Raw genomic sequence first — 18,033 nt, 5'->3', positions numbered from 1 at the left:
GTGGAGGTGTGTAGCCTGTAGCAACACAAAGAAGGGGGGACTTGTCATATTATTTTGAAGACTATTTTAAAGGTGAAGCTGAGGTTACGTCTTTTTTATTATTCTTTTTCATGGATAATCTGATAAATAAATAAAATAAAAATATTTACTCTGCAATATTTTAATGCAAAGAAAAAAAAGAATAAATTTAATAATTGTATGAAGAACTGATTTCTGATCAGACACTACAAAAATTAGGCTTCTAAAAATAAGTTTAAACTACTAGATTAGACCCTTATTCTTTTCAAATTAATAATAATTAATCTGCAGTTTGACAGTTGCACTTGGTAAGACTTCTTGAAGTTAAAACAAATACTTTTCAGATGAACAAGATTAATAATCCAACATATTCTGGTCTTGTTTAGTATATGGGTCTAAAAACAAGATCAAAATACTTTTTAGCTGATATAAGACTGTGAAACTTTGGTTAGAGGAACAGTTTTCTGCAGTAAAATGACTCTACCGCTCAAAAACACTAACAGATTAAATAAGCTTCACTTTAAACCTGGTTGGGACCAGGTTAGTTTCAGAGCACGTGTTACCACAGAAACATACGTGCTTCGTAGTTCGTGCAACCGATTCAGGACTTAATTAATTCAGTTTTACACCAAAATCCCGAGTTAATCCCTTATCCTAGTTTCATGCAATAGGCCTCTGGACCAGATCTGCTGTATTTATTGTTATTTTCATCTTTCATCCGTACACAGCCTGGACTGAAGGACCCATGGCTCATTCTGTATTAATGCCTAACATTTCTCTGAGGCTGTCAAACGTCAGGCAGAAATCCTTCTGTCCTGTCTTCAACACATTTGTCTCTGGTTGTGTCCTCAGGCTGCTCTCCTGTCCCCTCTGGATGAGGACGTGGAGCCGGCAGGTGAAAGTAGAAAAGTGCCGGACTTCCCGCCTCCAGCGGGTCGAGAGATTCTGCTGCGGACGTGTGTTCCCCGCCCGGCGCCGTACTCCAAGGCTCTGCCTCAGAGACTCTTCTGTGTGCTGATGAAGGATGAGTTCAGGCTGGCCGGAGCCTTTTCCTCAGACACGTCCTTCTTTTAACCACACGTTTCCCAGATATTTAAGAAGCAGGATGGTTCATGTTTTCTGCTCCTTCAAACCAGGATGTTTGGTTTGACCACAGCTTGCTGTGAACAGTGGAGCTCATTTAGTCTAACAGCAGAAATAAAACATGAACCGGCTTTGTTAACATCAACAATAAAAGGCTTGCTTTAGATGTCTGTTAGATCAGACTGTGAATGCTACAGCTTCATTTGTAAAATCAAAGTGTTTAAGGCTGGTTTCCTGATGAATCATGGTCAGATTATTGTCCTGATGGGCTTCTTGTTGGGTCTGTTGGTCTGTTTTTATTCACACTGTTTCAGTTTTTCATTTTTATGAAAGAAATCTGCTCTTTCACCAAAATGTAAATCTTTAATTTTACTGTTATTACATTTACTGTAAAGATCTGACAGTGAAATAAAGTGAAAATATCTGATGTTTATTTGGACCTTGTGCTTTTCTTGTTTTGGATGTAACTTGTGTGACTAAAATTTACAAAAAGTGTTTACATATTAGCTACAAAGTTTTAATATATGCTCCAGATAATAATATAAACTTCAAAGATTTTTTATTAGCTCCAGATAATTAATTTTAGCTCCAGATAAATATTAGCTCCAGAAAATTATTATTAGCTCCAGATAAAATGCAAAATCATTAATAAAATGACATTGACTATGGTTAATAATAACAATTGAAATGATAAGAATTCAAAAAATATAATTATCAGTTGTGTATATCGATCACCTGAATCAAACATTGAGCTATTCACCGATAGAATCATGAACATCCTTGTTGAGAGTTGTAACAGAACAGTCATTTTGTGTGGTGACTTTAATAACATTGACCTGGGTAACAAAACTGACTCAAATAACATTGGTACATTTATAAACTCAATGCACAGTTTAAATCTTTATCCACTAATATCGAAACCTACCAGAATCACAACTCAGTGCAACAATAATTGATAACATTTTTACAAATATAACAAATGGAGAAGTGTTGGTTGGTATTTTGACATCTGATGTAAGTGATCACTTACCAGTTTTCATGATTTATTAAAATAATATAATACAAAAGTAGTTACAATCAAGAAAAAAAAACAAACATCAAAAAACGTTTTGGATAAATTAAAAGATGATCTAAATAAACAAAACTGGAAGGATGTGTTTGTTGATGATGTGAACAAAGCACACATGTTTTCAAGAACATTTTAGAAGATCTGTATGACAAGCACTGTGTCCAAAACAATTATACAAAGAAGAATACTGTTGACAAGCCGTGGATGACAAAAGGGTTGAGAAATGCTTGCAAAAAAAAAGAGAGAATCTTTTGTATTCCTGCTTCTTGAAATTAAAAACAAAAGAATCAGAAGAGAAATACAAAAAGTATAAAAACAAGCTAGTATGGATTATAAGAAAACATAAGAAAGAATATTACAGTGATTTATTAGATAAAAGTAAAAGTGATATGAAGGCAACATGGAGAGTTATGAATGTTGTGATTTGAAAAATAAAACAAAATCAAGCATTTCACAATACTTTGTTGAGGATGACAGTGAAATTTATGATCAAAATGAAATTGTAAATAGGTTTAATAACTATTTTGTGAATGTATGCCCAAGTCTTGCAGCTAAAATCCCAAAAGTTGATAATAATATAAGTCATACAGTCGTGAGTTGTACCAACAGTATTTTTCGTAAGGAAACTGACAAAGAGGAAATAATGCATATCTTGCAAACAAACGATCAAAAGACTGGTTGGATATGAAGTTTATAAATGAAATAATGGTTTATGTCATTGAACCATTTACATATATCAGTAATCTATCATTGTCAAGGGGAATATTTCCAGACAACATGAAAAATGGCCAAAGTAATCCCCCTCTACAAGAATGGTGAGGAACGTGTTTACAAACTATAGACCAATATCATTATTAACACAGTTTTCAAAAAATTTGGAAAAGTTGTTTGTTACCAGATTAGCTGATAAACAAAATATTTTAAGTAAAAATCAGTAAGGTTTTAGTGCTAATAACTCAACATCAATGGCTCTCATGGACTTGAACAAATAACAACAGCTGTTGATCAAAAACAATACTGTGTCAGTGTTTTTGTTGATTTAAAAAAAGCATTTGATATCATTGATCCTATCCTTCTGGAGAAATTAAACAAATATGGTATAAGAGGTCCAGCATTACAGTGGGTATCAAGTTATTTGACCATTTGGAAACAGTTTGTACAAATTAATGATGTAAGATCTGAACTTTGTAATATTGTATGTGGGGTTCCACAGGGTTCTATATTGGGACAAAGTTGTTTCTCCTATATAATAATGACTTGGTAGATGTATCAGGGTTGTTTAAAAGTTTTTTATTTGCAGGCGACACTACATTTTTTTTGCTTAGGTAAAACATAGAAAATTCAATTCAAAAATACTTTATTGATCCCAGAGGGAAATTAGGTGTTGTTGTAACTCTAACTAAAAACTTATTGTAGATGCTGATGGCTGTGGGCAGGAAAGATCTTCTGTAGCGTCTGTATTACAGCGAAGTTGAAGAAGCCTCCGACTGAAGACACTTTGTCTTTCTATGACAGTCTGATGAAGAGGATGGTCAGGGTTGTCCACAATNATATATATACTGTATAGTTTATTATGTTTGTTTTATTAGTTCATTGTTCCCCATGTGTTTTTATAAATTAGAACCAAATTAACAATTTAGTGAAAATTTTTGAGGACCCCTGGGTGTCCTGGGACCCCAGTTTGAGAACCTATGTCCTAGGTAATGCACATTTATCCAGTGAACTACCTTAAATTGTTCTGTTTCTGTCATTACAAATACTACTTGCTAACAAGTTTTCATGAACTGTTTTTTGGTATTTTACAATCATATGTGGTAATCATATTTCACAAACATTATATATGGTTACTTTTAAATATTGTGTAACTACAGAAACACTTTTCACAGTTCCACATCATGTTTGGACTACATTAAAAAACACTACAATTAATCATGCACACAGGTAATTTTACTTGATAGTTTTTTTTGGAATTGTCAATTTGTTTTCAAATGATTGCTGTCAAATGAAAATTGTTTTCTTTCTCACTGAGCATGTTGATGGAGTATAGTTCCTCCTGACATATGCCAGCTTGTGTTTTTCTGTTCTAAGATGAACCATGGTATGTTTAACTGCTCTGACCCCACACATTTTATCTCTCAAAATAATACAGATTAGATTACTGGTAGAAAGATACGATGACAAGAATAATTATTTTCTACGTCAAAATATTTTCATGTATCTCTCTGTTCTATAAAACGCAGGGGTTTAGTTGGACAGAGGAAATGAAAAATAAAAATAAGAACTAAATTAAAGCCAGAGCCAGTATTCTATCAGCTTACAGCTCAGTAATTCTCCCTGGATTTAAGTTTAAAAATATTACATGAAAGGTATAATACACGGGCAAACACGACAGACAGGAGTGCCCACAATGCATCCAATACTGAACAGAGATTTCTCTATATCATAATCATCTTTAATACCAAATAATCTTTATAAACCTTTAATCCGGGTGTCAAATCTCAGATCTTAGGATGATACTTTTTTGTATTCCAGATGTGGTTACATATTTTAATCTATCCCCTGATACACTGTAACAGAACTTCACAGGAGGTATGTGGTTTGCACAATTTTAAATTCATATCTGGAGCAGCAATCCGTGAAAAGAGAACCATGTTGTACTAAATCAGGTTAGAAAACGGATGTGTATTTTATTGCCTGGGGGAATAAAAATCAAATTTTCCTGATAATATTATTATTATATCAGTTGTATGGTTTTGATATTTCAAAATGAACCAATGTGGTAAACTGTAAATTCATAAACAACACAATATTCTGTTTGGGTTCAGTGGTAAACTCAAACAGTGAGGGTGAAGTGTCTGATTGAGGCACCTGTCTGTGACTTTTTCAAAATGAACCTCCAGGAGAGGTTCTCTTATGTCCTGTGTGGTCAGAAACATGGACTTTAATTGGACCATGTTCGGTGCTTTCATTGCAGATGTGGTTTCCAGGAGCTTTAGAAGGTTGTTGGTTCCTGTTGTGGCAGCAACCTGCTCTGCTGGTGGACACCAGTGGTGGCAGAGGTCACAGAGGGAGGTAAAAGCTCCATGGTAGCAGGGAGCAAGAACTGGACCAGATTTGCCCTATACTAAAGCTCTGGATGATGTGGGCCGGTCAGGTTTTACACACTTCTTCCATGTTGTATGGAGACAACACCTAGAGCAGGGGTGTCAAACTCCTGTCCTCGAGGGCCGCTATCCTGCATGTTTTAGAGGTTTTCTTGCTCCAACACACCTGATTTTGATCGCTGGGTGATTAACAGGCTTCTGCCCAATTTGAAGAGTTAATTCAGTCACTGAATCAGGTGTGATGGAGCTGGAAAACCTCTAAAACATGCAGGATAGTGGCCCTCGAGGACTGGAGTTTGACACCCCTGACCTAGAGTGTTCCAGCTATCTACGGGCCTCAGCAGGAAAGCTTACACTGGGGATTTGGAAGGTATTATTGTGGGGATCCTTTATTTTATTTCATTGGGAAAGAAAGCCTGTTGCAAGTCTTATCTGTTTGCTTTTCCCATCCTGTTACTGTGAAACAGGCGAGGCAGGATGAACTGTTAGCCGCATGGTGTCTTGAAACATTTTCCTTTAAAATAAGGGGAGACTTAATGCCATTGGTTACACCAGTGTAAAAAAACATGGAACACAGTCGTTTCAGACATGGCTGTGCAAAAAAACTAGTGTTTCATTATGATCCTCGCTCTCTGGATAGAGATAATAAAAAGTCCTTGATTGCATTATATTTATTTTTTCCAGCTCAGTTCCAATGAATTATATATTTTAGCATATAATTAACATTTTACTGTTTAATATACAGTATATGCATTGATTTTCCTTTTACTTGTACATGCAGTTGTCTCTCAAATGGATTTATTTTTTATTGCTTTTTACATTTCTCTGTCTCCTATTTTTACATTATCTTATGCATTTCTCCTTCGCTATGTAAATAAGGTGGGCGGAGCTTCTTGGGTCAGCTCCTCTCCTATTGGTCAACAGACAGGAAAGAGCAGGATCCATGTGCAGATCCACTGTGAATGCTTGTGCTTCCTCAGTTCAGCTCAAAAGGTTTAAAGTTCAGTTGAAAACAAAGGAAGAAAACAGGTTAGTACCTGTGCATTTGTTCCAAACTAAAATGTAAACAGCTGTGCATTCCTTGAGGAAAGTCTGCTTTAGTCTGAAAATTGTGCAAAAACAATGCATTGAGGAACTCGAGGCATAAAAAGCCTCTTGTTAATGTTAATTTATTACATATTTAGATGTTCATTTATTTTGTGATATTTGATCTCATTCTAAGTATTGTTTCTATTCTATTTGTTTCCTGTTGGCAGAAAGTGAACATAAAGATGAGGTGAACTTGTGATGACATGGAGCATGTCTGACTGAAAACTTTCAGTCTAACATTAATCTGAACTCCTCTCACAATGACTGCAGCCTGACTCTGTTTCCACAAGATGGGAAGACTTTGCTGTTTAGTGATCACATGAGTGGTGTTTACTTTCTGACGTGTGATCTTATACTGAAATAAAACTGTTGTGAGTGTGCTCTACGGCCCATTTTCTTCATTTACGCTGCAACACTTGAGCAATTCTTACAAAGTTCAAGAGAAAAAAGGCCCTGCGTGTTAAAACAAATCCCAAAAAGTGCTCATTTTTCAAAAAACAAATCAAACTTCATGTGTAACAGATAAGATGTGAATTTGAACTGCTTTTAATATTTGAAACATTAAAATCTTGTTTTCTTTGAAACTATTGATGAGAAGTAGAATTCATGATGTTGCTGAACAATTAGGAAACAGAAAGCTGTCCAGGTAAACAATTATAGGTTAAAAAAAACCAAACAAGTGTTTTATTTCTGGTTTTAGTTAAAAAATAACAAAAGAAATAAATGTAAAAAGTAAAAAGTAAATTCAAACCGTTGTGTTTAAAAACAGTGGTGGGAGTTCAGCCAATTCCAGGTTCCATGCTCCAGCTGGAGTCCCCTGCCCTTGAGACTGCAATGATCATTTGTGCCCCCCACCCCGCTCCAGACTGAAGACCCCMCAATGATCCTGCTTCAGACTGTAACACCCACCGTGAACAAGCGGGATTGGAACCAGCACACAGTGAAGTGAAGAGGGCTTAGGGCATTTTGTCCAATGGCTGCTCTGCAGGGCAGACAGAGGATCCCTGATGTTTGGAGAAATCCAGATTCTTCTCTGCTGTACTTCCTTTCTTTGTTTTTCCCTCTAATTTGTTTTCCACGTGTACTGTGCCTTGACTTTTGCTTTTATAGTTTCATGTTTAAAAGAATGAAAAGACATGTTAAGAGGTAGCCTGGTTAAAACCAGACCCTTGTCCTTCACTTTGCTTTGAGCGGAACTGCGTAGGAAGGCAAGGGCCAGGCTAGTTGAGGTAGACCTACTTGTGTTTATCAGATATGCATGTTAATATTTTAACGTGAAATGTTATAGGGTGCACACGGGTCCTTGAAATCCTTGAAAGTTTATGAATTGGAAAAAATGATTTCAAGGCCCTGGAAAGTTTGTGAAAACAGCCAAAAGTTACACTTGTCCTTAAAAGTCCTTGAATTTTTGATGGGGATTGAAGTTCTCTATTCACACGACTATTTTTCATCATCTGTAAAAAAAATAAATAATCATAATAAAATCAAAAAAATATAACTTACATTTGTTGTGGTGGATAACTCAGGATAAACTGACGTGACTTTCAACAAATAATGTGAGCCATAGTCTTAGTTTTAGCCAATCAGAGCAGAGTAGGGCGGGTCTTTCTTTTTGAGCCCAGGTGAGACCACCACAGCTCCTCCTGTCCTCACCGAGCGTCTGGACATAATGTTCACATCCCCTCCTCCCAAACTGAGCAGCCGAACCTCCCAGGACATAATTACATGTCCATGTATTTTAGATATGAATGCAGGGTATATATTTAATCCACTTTCTTTCATTGATTCTGACTCAACAGCTTCTATATTGTTCAGTTTTTCATTTAATTTACATATTAAATTGTTTATTGGTAACATTCTGTGGTATAAGTAGGTAACTGCTGTTGCACGTGGTTCGTAAATTTGAGGAAATTTGGACTGGAAAGTCCTTGAAAGGTCCTTGAATTTGATTTTGGCCAAGGTGTGGGAACCCTAGTATTTATTCATTTCATTTAAAAAAACAAAATAAAACACATTTCATACAACAAAATAATACAAATCAAATGAAAGGCAGCAGAAAAAAAACCTTAACTTCAGTTCTTGACTTCCTGTTTGAACTTATAAATTTGTGATATCAGTTTCTTTCTGATTTTATTAAAAAGAGGCCCGTGCGGCAGAAGATGGTACCGGTCTGACTGCATTCTGATGTCCAGGTCTGATCTGAATCTGCAGCTCTGACGCAGGCTGGCACCTTCGTTTGATAAATGCTGCTGATAGAAACAGAAGCATCACTCATTATCTTAAGGCAGCCATCTTTTAACATTTAAAACAGTATTCTGCTCAAGAGTTTTTATAAATGTCACCAAGCTGGGTTTCTGCTCTTTGTTTCTGTCACATTTATTGGTTTTAATCCGCTTTGGACTCAAACAACAGCACGAGTTTCCAGTGCAGAGATATTGTGATTTTAATAAAGAAACTCTCTGCAACAATATTTATCTTAAAAAATATTAAAATATCTGTATTCATGGTTATTATCATTTATTTGTGAATGGATTTTATCACCAGATTATTTCATCTAGTAACAGTTTTAAGTTTTATTTATTTACTAAGACATCTATAACATATACAGTATAAGCAATGACAGCACTTATATTTTCTCTTAATTATTAATTCCACTATAACCTAAGAAAAGACACAAGAAAATACTGGAGAGCTTTTCCCCATGTATCACATTTCAGCTGAAATTTTCATTTTTTTCCTGTGATGGACGAGCACAAAGTCTAAAGTTGTTTTGAAGCAGAAGCAAATGACACCTTGTTTTTAAACCTGCAGAAATAAAAATCTGAAACATGTGTTGTTTCTCCTTTACTCTGATACTCTGAGCAACCAGCTACCTTCAGACATCTTTTAATTAGTGAAGAATTCACCTGGGTGTCATTTTGTCTCAACAACAGCAGCTCTGGGGAGAATCTTAGTGACCAGACAGCATCATGAAGACCAAGGAACACAGCAGACAGCTCAGCGATAACAAAATAGATGCCCTTTCCTGCATTTTGGTGTATTTTAACAGGCTATTACTGTAAACATCATTTTTATCTACATAAATAAACACTTGATTTAATAATTATTTCAGAGACACATTCTTCATTAAACTAGTTTCATCATCCTGTTTTTAAACTCACTGCTACAGCTGAGATAAGGTTAACTAATGTGACACAATTTATCATATCTAATGACTTTAGGGGTGCCTTTTACTTTTATATTGTTTATTGATTTATTTTTAACTGTAACACATCATTGTGCCAAATAATGATGACCCTCAGCTGCATGTTTAAAACTAATATTAATAACTTTACCCAATGAACAGGTGCAATGACCACCAACAGTGAATTTAGAAGGGTGTTGCACTTTTTCTGATTTAGAATACGTCTACTCATAACCAAAAGGGACAAAGCATCATGCAGCCTTCATAACATAAAATGACCAAAGAAAAAAAAACATTTGTCACCATAAGTCCAAAAGTTGACACCATAAGTCAGATTACATAGTCGTATGTAATGTGTATAAAGAAAACCATCACTTCCTTCTCATTACTCTTTGTCAGTGATAGAGCTTGGTGATGTTTCAAAATGTTAAACACTGCCACCAACTGTTCAGGAGGATTATTATACCCCTAAAGGCTGTTTCACTGTGTAAGGGGTGTGTACAGCAGGGTGGCCAAAGATTTGTCTGTGGTGGCCATGGCCACCCCTGGCTCCGCCCCTAGCTCTGCCCCTGGCTCTGACTGAACCATATGACTCAGATGTAAAACTGTGGTATAAAACTGAGGATCTGAGTTTATTTTCTGCCATGATTTGTTTATTTCTAGTGTTTTGTGTGCCTGGCCTCTGCGTTCTTTCTCAGCTCCTCCCATGTACCTGATCCTCATGCCTCCCCAGCTGTTTTCAATGGTCTCCTCTTTTACTCACTGTTATTTTCTGTGTCCTGTGCTCCTGTCCTGTCTGTTCACTGTGGTTTGTCTTTGTGACTCTTAAAAGTAAGTTCTACTGGCCTGTCTGTACTTTTTCTTTGTGAAGGTAAATCTTCATTTTTTTTATCTTCAGGTTTCCCCTGCTCCTCAACAAAAGCTAACAGCACATCACCCTGACATAATCCTCACTGGAACATGGTGGAGGCTGCATCATGGTGTGGGGCTGTGTTTCTTCAGCAGGAACAGAGAAGCTGGTCACAGCTGATGTGAAGAAAAGACTTGAGACCAGGAGGCTCCCTCAGTCAGCAGGACAACGACCCAAAAACATCCAGCCGGTAGAATGGATCGTGCACACGTGTGTTAAAATGGACCAGATAAAGTTCAGAACTAGATCTGACTGAGAATCTGTTGAAAAGCCCTGTTCAGACGTTCTCCATCCAAGCTCAGAGATCTGGAGCTGTTTACAAAGAATGGGCAAAGAGACAAAGCCCACAGAACCTGTAGTTGTAGCAGGAAAACTTGTTTCTACAGAGTATTTAAAAAAATGTCACTGATGATTGAGAAACTGAGAAACTAAGAAACTAATATCCAGTTCTGTTTTCTACTGAAGTGGCTATTTAAAAAAATGTTGCATGTTGTTTACACCACAATTTCACTTTTACAGCATGTTTCCACCCATATTTTAAAAAATGATGGTTTCCTAGAAGTTTGTATTACGAGTTCCTTAGTACAGATGTTCATTTAGTGCTTATAAGCATCAAAATAAAATGAAATAAAAATTAGTCTTGTTAAGACAGAAAAGCCTTTTAATAAAACTGGCCACTTTTTAAGTTGGCACTGAAATAACTTGTCCCATCTAATTTCATCTAAAAGTACACATCTGTCTGTAAGACTATTGATTTTAACAGGGTTCACTGTTCTTTTTATCTCTTTATTGCCTCAACAGCGGCGGGGAAAGCGATCTGACTAAACCCCATCTGACATTACGAACTGCAGTAACCCAGGGCTGTCACACGAGCTCTCAGGGTTACGTCACCTGCGCGCCCCGCCTTCTAATCGCCTTATCTCCAAATAAGACACGCCCATCTATTGTGATTGGCTGCAACCTGACGCTGCTACTCTGTGATTGGTTAATGTACATTTCAATCAGATTGCTTTACTTCTGATGACAAACAAACCTTGTCTACTAAAGAAAATAGATTTATATGTATTTATACCCTTTTACTTCATAATATCTCCGTAAATATTTATTTATTTTCGTCTTGAGCCTCTAAAAGTGTGGTATTAGAATGATTTTATGAAGATAAGTCGCCGAATTATATGTTTCTATTTATAATTTGTAAACTCAGATCTTAGTTTTACTCATACTGTCCAGCCTGGCGGACAGAAAGCAGCTAAGATGAGCAGAACCTGTCTGACCCGGAAGAAGCAGAAGCTGGATGAGTTTGAACTGCAGTAACCCGGTCTGAACATCCTCTCAGGCTGCCTCTTTGTGTCGCAGGGGCGGCTAACCGAGCCAAAGCCCTGCCTCTGCTCTCATTGGACCGGGCCGGCAAGAGGCTGTCAGCCCATGTGGCGTGGCCAAGCACGGCACCGCATATTTAAATTCATCCGGTTAAACAAAAAAAAAAAATTAAAAGACGTACAGAGAGGAGGAAGGAGAGCTGAGAGGGTTCCTGAAAACATCACAGGTAAGTTTGACTCTCGTGTTTCCATTTATTTCTGATGACTTTAGGGTTTAGCTGCACAGAGTTTAGTTATAATGATTAATATTTATAATAAATAGCCTGTTCATTTATGCTGACGTACCGAGGCTGGTCCATTTAGAAACTCATAAAAATAAACCTTTTTGATGCCATTCACAAAATACCATGGTTAATTAGAGGCCTAGCATTAGGATGGACTGTGTGTCGCATCAGCTGCATTTCAGTCCACAAACTCAGACTAAGATCATTTAATGTTGAGAAACTATGTTTTGGTCAAGCCTGGGAAATAAATCTCAGAGTATGTGTTGTGAGTAACTCTCAGCTACTACCACACCAAATTTTATAGTTATACATATTTCTGTGTAGGTAATATCAATTAGCTGTGGCATTCATTTTGAATTAAACTGTCTCCAAAAGTTAATCAGTTGTAGACTTGTATCATTACATTTAAAAGTTCCATTAAATTATGTTCAGTGATTCATGAAATATTTTGCTAACAGACCAGGTTGACCAGGTTAATGTGAAGATTCCTACCATCAATCTCACACAATGAGTGATGCCTGGAATATGTTGAGGCTCGGCTACTATCACACCAAATTCTAGCTAAATATGTTAAATCCACTGGTAGAACCAAAAGGTTAATTTTGGTGGTTGTTTGCTGAAAGTTTAATTAATATCTATCCTATGATTTATGAGGTATTTTTACAGACAGACTTGTTACCAAATAGTTATTGGTTATTAGTTTTAAAGGAGGATGCTCTACAAACTGTTAGCTCTCAGGTTGTGATCAGTCTCAGCTACCAAATCTGAGCTCAGTATCTAAGTTGCAGCCATGTTTGTGCTTTTAAGGTTGGTTGACTGGCAGCCATCTTGAATGTGGTTATCAGTAGGGTTTGGCAATATCAGTGTGGTAGAACTAATACTTTATGTTTGAGCAAGTAATTCATGACATCCTTTAATGACCTAGGTTTTCATGACATGCTGTTCACCTGCAGACAGAATGATTAAAGTCAGAACAAGATTTGCTAACAACAGTCATTCTTAGATATCACTTGTGTTTATCTTTGTGTTTTCCATTGACCTTGTATCAAATCTAGCTAAGATGACATTATGGTGTTTGTTAATATATATATGAGGCCTCTGGAGACACAGTGAGTTGTGTGGAGAGACAGAGACAGAGAGAAGCAGAGGCACAGAGACAGGCCAGGTTGGTCTCTGTGTTTCCTGTTGTTGCAATAAAACTCAGCTGATCATCTCACGGAGTACCTTCATTCTTGGACCACGTATTTCTGTCTCTGTTGTTGAATAAATATCACCATTAATCATGATTAATTATGGTATTTAGCTGATAATGATTAATTTTGACGATTAATGCCCTGGAGTCCCAGGACACCCTTATGTCCTGGTGACATGACCAATTTAGTGGGAAAGATTTGCTCTTCGTAAAAATCTGTTCCAAATTGTATCAAAATCACAGACTTCACTGCTTCAAATTTTAATTGTGTTGATAGATAAATAAATTACAGAACATTTTTTAAATGTTTGTCGTAGTTGAAGTGGAGAAGAGCACCGACTAATGCCTGCTGGCATTAGTCGTATTAATCGTCAAGTGCCAAAAAATAATCTATTAATGTTTTTCTGACGATTATTTGCACACGATACGATTATGCCCAACCCTAGTTATCAGTTGTAGACGTACATCCAGTGGTTATGGAGAGTCAGTGTGCGTTCATGGAGAGGTTGTTTAAAAGTCTGGAATATTCAGATCCGTCCAAAGACAGGAGGACACTTTGCTGAGGACCAACATCATATTTAAGACAAATGGTTTGAGAGAGGGTGAATGAAGACATTTACATTAAATGACAACTTCAAACAGAGGAGCAGGTCTCAGATTTCAGCTCTCCAGAACTTCCAGTGATCTTGATACTCGGTCAGTTTCAGTGTAATTCACATCTTCTGACTGAAACATCTGTCTGTGAAACAGGCTAACAAAAAGCCTAACGGCTCTCTGCTCTGAGAGGCGTGGAGCTTAATTCACATGTAAATCTGAGTTACATAACCCAGTTTCAGATCCAGTTTAAGAGCGTAGAACTCCACTCTCCGGTTTAGAACTGAGAAAACTCCCTGGATAGGAGGAGAAAATCCACTTGTTTGATTGAACTTGTTTGGGAGAACTTTGATTCATATTTATTTCAGCAGCAGGTCATGCTGAGTTCATTGGAGATATCTGCATTGCTTTATAGGGTTCAACAAAGTCAAATACTCATCAGTCATCTGCTCTGTTAGCTTAATGGAACATGTTTTAATAAACTAAATGAGTTTAATAAGGTTGTATTGATCAGGGATTATTCATCATCATTGGATGTATGCTGACATCATTTATTTCCTTTATAATTCTGGTCTGTAGCTTAGACTTTGTGCCAGATTTGGACAACTCTAATTACTGGAGGAGGATAAGCACAAACATCTTCCATTGTTTTGATTCAGTGGATCCTTTTTTACAACCCCACACCTGAAAAGTCAGACTGTTGTGAATAAAGTAAATAAAAGTGGAATGCAAAAATTCCCTCACATTTTATTCACAATGGAACATTATAAACACGTCAAATGTTGAAAATCTACCATGTTTTGAAAAAAACAAGGTAACTTTGGCAGCAACACACGCATGAGGCTATAAAAGTCTGTGGTCAAACTAATTCATATTATTGGCAACGTGTCAGTAAAAGTGTGTCTAAACCAGAGGTTCTCAAACTGGGGTCCCAGGACCCCTAAGGGTCCGCAAGCCCTATTTTAGGGGTCCTCAAAAATGTCAATAAATTGTTAATTTGGTTTTCATTTTTAAAAATGCATATGGGGAACAATGCACTGGTAAAACATACATACTAAACTAAAATAATATTCCCATGACATTTAGGCATCGTTGTATAAAGTACCTGAAAGTGATACTTGAACAAAAGTACAAGTATCTTATCATAAAATTACTTTGGTAGAAGTTAAAGTGTCCTCTAATAATATTACTTGAGTAAACGTCTTATCTAATTTATTTTGTACTTAAGTATTAAAAGTAAAAGTATTGAGTAAAAATGAATGTGGTTAGATTTTCCAAAAAACATTTATTGGGAGGTGACCTCTTAAAAATATTTTTTCTAATGGTGTGCAGCTCTGATGAATGATGTACAAACTTGGTACAGTATCAGAATGGTATCTATTTATACTTAAAATCCAACCACAGTTAAATTCATTCTATCCTGGAGCCACAATTTTTCAGGATAGTATTTTTTAACAACAACGAGTCGAAATAAAATAGGAGAAACAAGTTTCTACTTCTTAACTTTTTAAAATATGTAGAAAGTACAGATAATTGTGTGAAAATGTAGGAGTAGAAGTAAAGAGTATGCTGAAAAATAATTAAGTACAGATACCCAAAATTTCTACTTAAGTACATTAACCAAGTATTTGTATTTTATTACATTACAATTATTTTTAAAACAGCATGGTGTTTATGAGGGGGTCCCTGGAAAATTTTCACCCTTGTAGGGTCCCCATACCCCAAATGTTTGATAACCTCTGGTCTAAACATAGTGGAACAATTTCAGGAATCTGAAATTCACTTTGCAAACTATAAACGTCAATTCTTCCTTACCAAAGAGGAGAGGGACCATTCTGCTGGTTACCAGCACACAGTACAAAATCCTGCTTCTCTGTTGGTATGGGGGTGCATCAGTGCTTGTAACAGGCAGCTTACACATATGAAAAGGCTTCAGTAAAGCATATTCAGGATTTGGAACAGACGCCAAACCACTTTCCAGGAAACCACAGAGTATAATTTACCGTATGAGTTTTTAAATGTAGGGAATGTGGAGCTGAAAGTACACACAGCTTTTTCTTTTTCTGCTATAAGAAGTGAAATACATAGTTTCCTTATCATTAATCCTGATTGTCAGGTGTGTATTTTATTGAGCTGGTAGCAGGTTGTGGCACGCAGCACGCTCAGAGTCGGAGCACGGCACCAGTTTGATGGTGTGTTCAGGAACAAGGCTGTTTCTGCTCGGTCATGTGTCACTGTGTGACCTGTTTCTGGTACACTCACATACAGCACTGAAGGTGCTGACCCAAATACCTCCAGGAGCAGAACCACATGGTTCTTCTGCTTGTTTGCTGTGAGATTTTTCACAACTTGTTCCACAGGATTCTATACAGTTTGTGTGTGTACATTTCTGCCTGTGTCCCTTATGTGTAATCAGGTCCTTGAGTTGTTGAACCTGATTTTCAGAACTCTGATGAGCAATTGATGGTTGAACCGACAGAAACTGTTAAAGTACAAACAATATGATCCTAATTTCAAAAGTTATTAATTGGTTTATGATTTGTACCTTTCATGTCTTTAAAATATTGCCTCAAAACAAGTGAATAAAAAAGATCAGGCTAATATAAAATACCAATTATAGTACATGTAGTTGTCATAATTTATCATGGACAAGCAGTACTACTTTTAAAATGTCTCTTTCATTGTAAATTTATTTGTCATATTCGTTTCAGCTGTGACTAAAAAATTACAAAAAAATAAAAAAAATAAATAAATAACAGTATGGGAGCAATATGACCAATGAATATCTTACCTGTTATAGATAGCTCATTGATCAACCTGAACAACATAGACTGGCTAGTCTGAGGGAGTCCAGGGCCAGACACCCACTTCAGATGTTATCAGTCCATTAAATGGACGTTATCAGCGGTTATCAGTCCCATAGAATGGGTTCAGACTGCCAGCTGGTTAATATGAGGCAAAAAGCCACTAAGGTTAATTTTAGAAAAAATTACCTGGGCAAGGTTAAAATAGACCGGAGCACGGCAGACTGTTGCCTTCCAACGTATTAGTAGGTAAACAGTCTGAAGCCATTCTATGGGACTGATAACTGCTGATAACGTCCATTTAATGGACTGATAACATACGAACCGGTTGGACCAGAGTGGATCATCATAAAATGTGTTCACATCAGTCACAGCAGTGAGGCAATCATATTCACATAACACTGCTAGTCCAGCAGAAATATTATGGTATACCAGCGGGACGTTCTAGAGGTGGTTACTGCTGCTTCTCTTGTTAGCACTCAAAAATAAACACAATGTTTATATAAAAAACTATTTAATTCAATCTAAATGTTTCTAAAATAGCATCTAATAAATCACTACGTTTTTATTTTATTAGATTGCAGTTTCTCTTAAAAGCTTGACCTCGTTCTGACTAGCCATTAGCTTGTTAATTTGCTTTAGAGTTAAACTCCAAGATGAGGTCACTGAAAAAGTTATCTACCACAGGTAAGATGTTAATCAATCTTTCAACAGAACCTACTTCTGAAGATTGGACATTTTAGAAACGTGCGTTTGTATATTTCTGGATTTCTTCAGCCTCTGATCTTAGTACTTGTTTCATATAAACACTAATGATAGATTAAGTAGGATTTACAGTGTTTGAATTGTTTAACTGTCTGTTAGCTCAGCTGATATTCCTACTCCACTGAAACCATTCTTTAACACAATGACATTAGCAAATCTGTGCTCACACATTACTAATATGAGGAAACCTTTGTTCCAGCAAATGTCCTTTTGTTCTACCGCTTGTGAGTTCCACATAAAGCCCAGCCTCAGCACAGGACCCCCACTGTGAAGAACATTCAGTAATTAAACTGCCTGCACTGATTCTGTCAGTTAGTTTTATGTTACAAAGCTGCTCCCCCTCTCTGTCTCTCTTTATAGTTATTAAGAATGGAAGACGTAGTCATAGCTGGGATTTCGGGCCGTTTGCCAGAATCGGACAGCCTGGAGGAGTTCTGGGAGAACCTCATCAATGGTGTGGACATGGTGACAGAAGACGACCGGCGGTGGACACCAGGTTGGACATACAGAACACAGAATCATGGTTTTGAGTAATGGTCAATTGACCTTTCATTTTCCAGTGTTTCCCCTACCATTATACAGGCGGGATGCCCCCCCCCCCACCCCCCAACGAGATGG

The 18,033-nt window shown here is 36.8% G+C and overlaps 1 protein-coding gene and 1 pseudogene across 1 annotated transcript in view; both read left to right on the top strand.

Moving 5' to 3' along the window:
- The first annotated feature begins 870 nt into the window (after positions 1–870).
- Positions 871–1,534, top strand: LOC106530207 (rab3 GTPase-activating protein catalytic subunit pseudogene; annotated as a pseudogene).
- A 10,069-nt stretch (positions 1,535–11,603) lies between these two features.
- Positions 11,604–18,033, top strand: part of fasn (fatty acid synthase) — a 71,500-nt gene continuing 65,070 nt past the window's right edge. Inside the window, exons 1-2 of the mRNA XM_014025794.1 lie at positions 11,604–12,003; positions 17,776–17,911. Of these exons, the coding sequence (XP_013881248.1) occupies positions 17,785–17,911 (127 nt within the window). The 5' untranslated portion in view covers positions 11,604–12,003; positions 17,776–17,784. The remainder of the gene's footprint in view (positions 12,004–17,775; positions 17,912–18,033) is intronic.

This window comes from Austrofundulus limnaeus, unplaced genomic scaffold (genome assembly GCF_001266775.1).
Source record: "Austrofundulus limnaeus strain Quisiro unplaced genomic scaffold, Austrofundulus_limnaeus-1.0 Scaffold500, whole genome shotgun sequence".
Taxonomy (NCBI): domain Eukaryota; kingdom Metazoa; phylum Chordata; class Actinopteri; order Cyprinodontiformes; family Rivulidae; genus Austrofundulus; species Austrofundulus limnaeus.
Note: the sequence above shows the minus strand (reverse complement) of the source record. Positions and strands in the feature narration are given on the sequence as shown.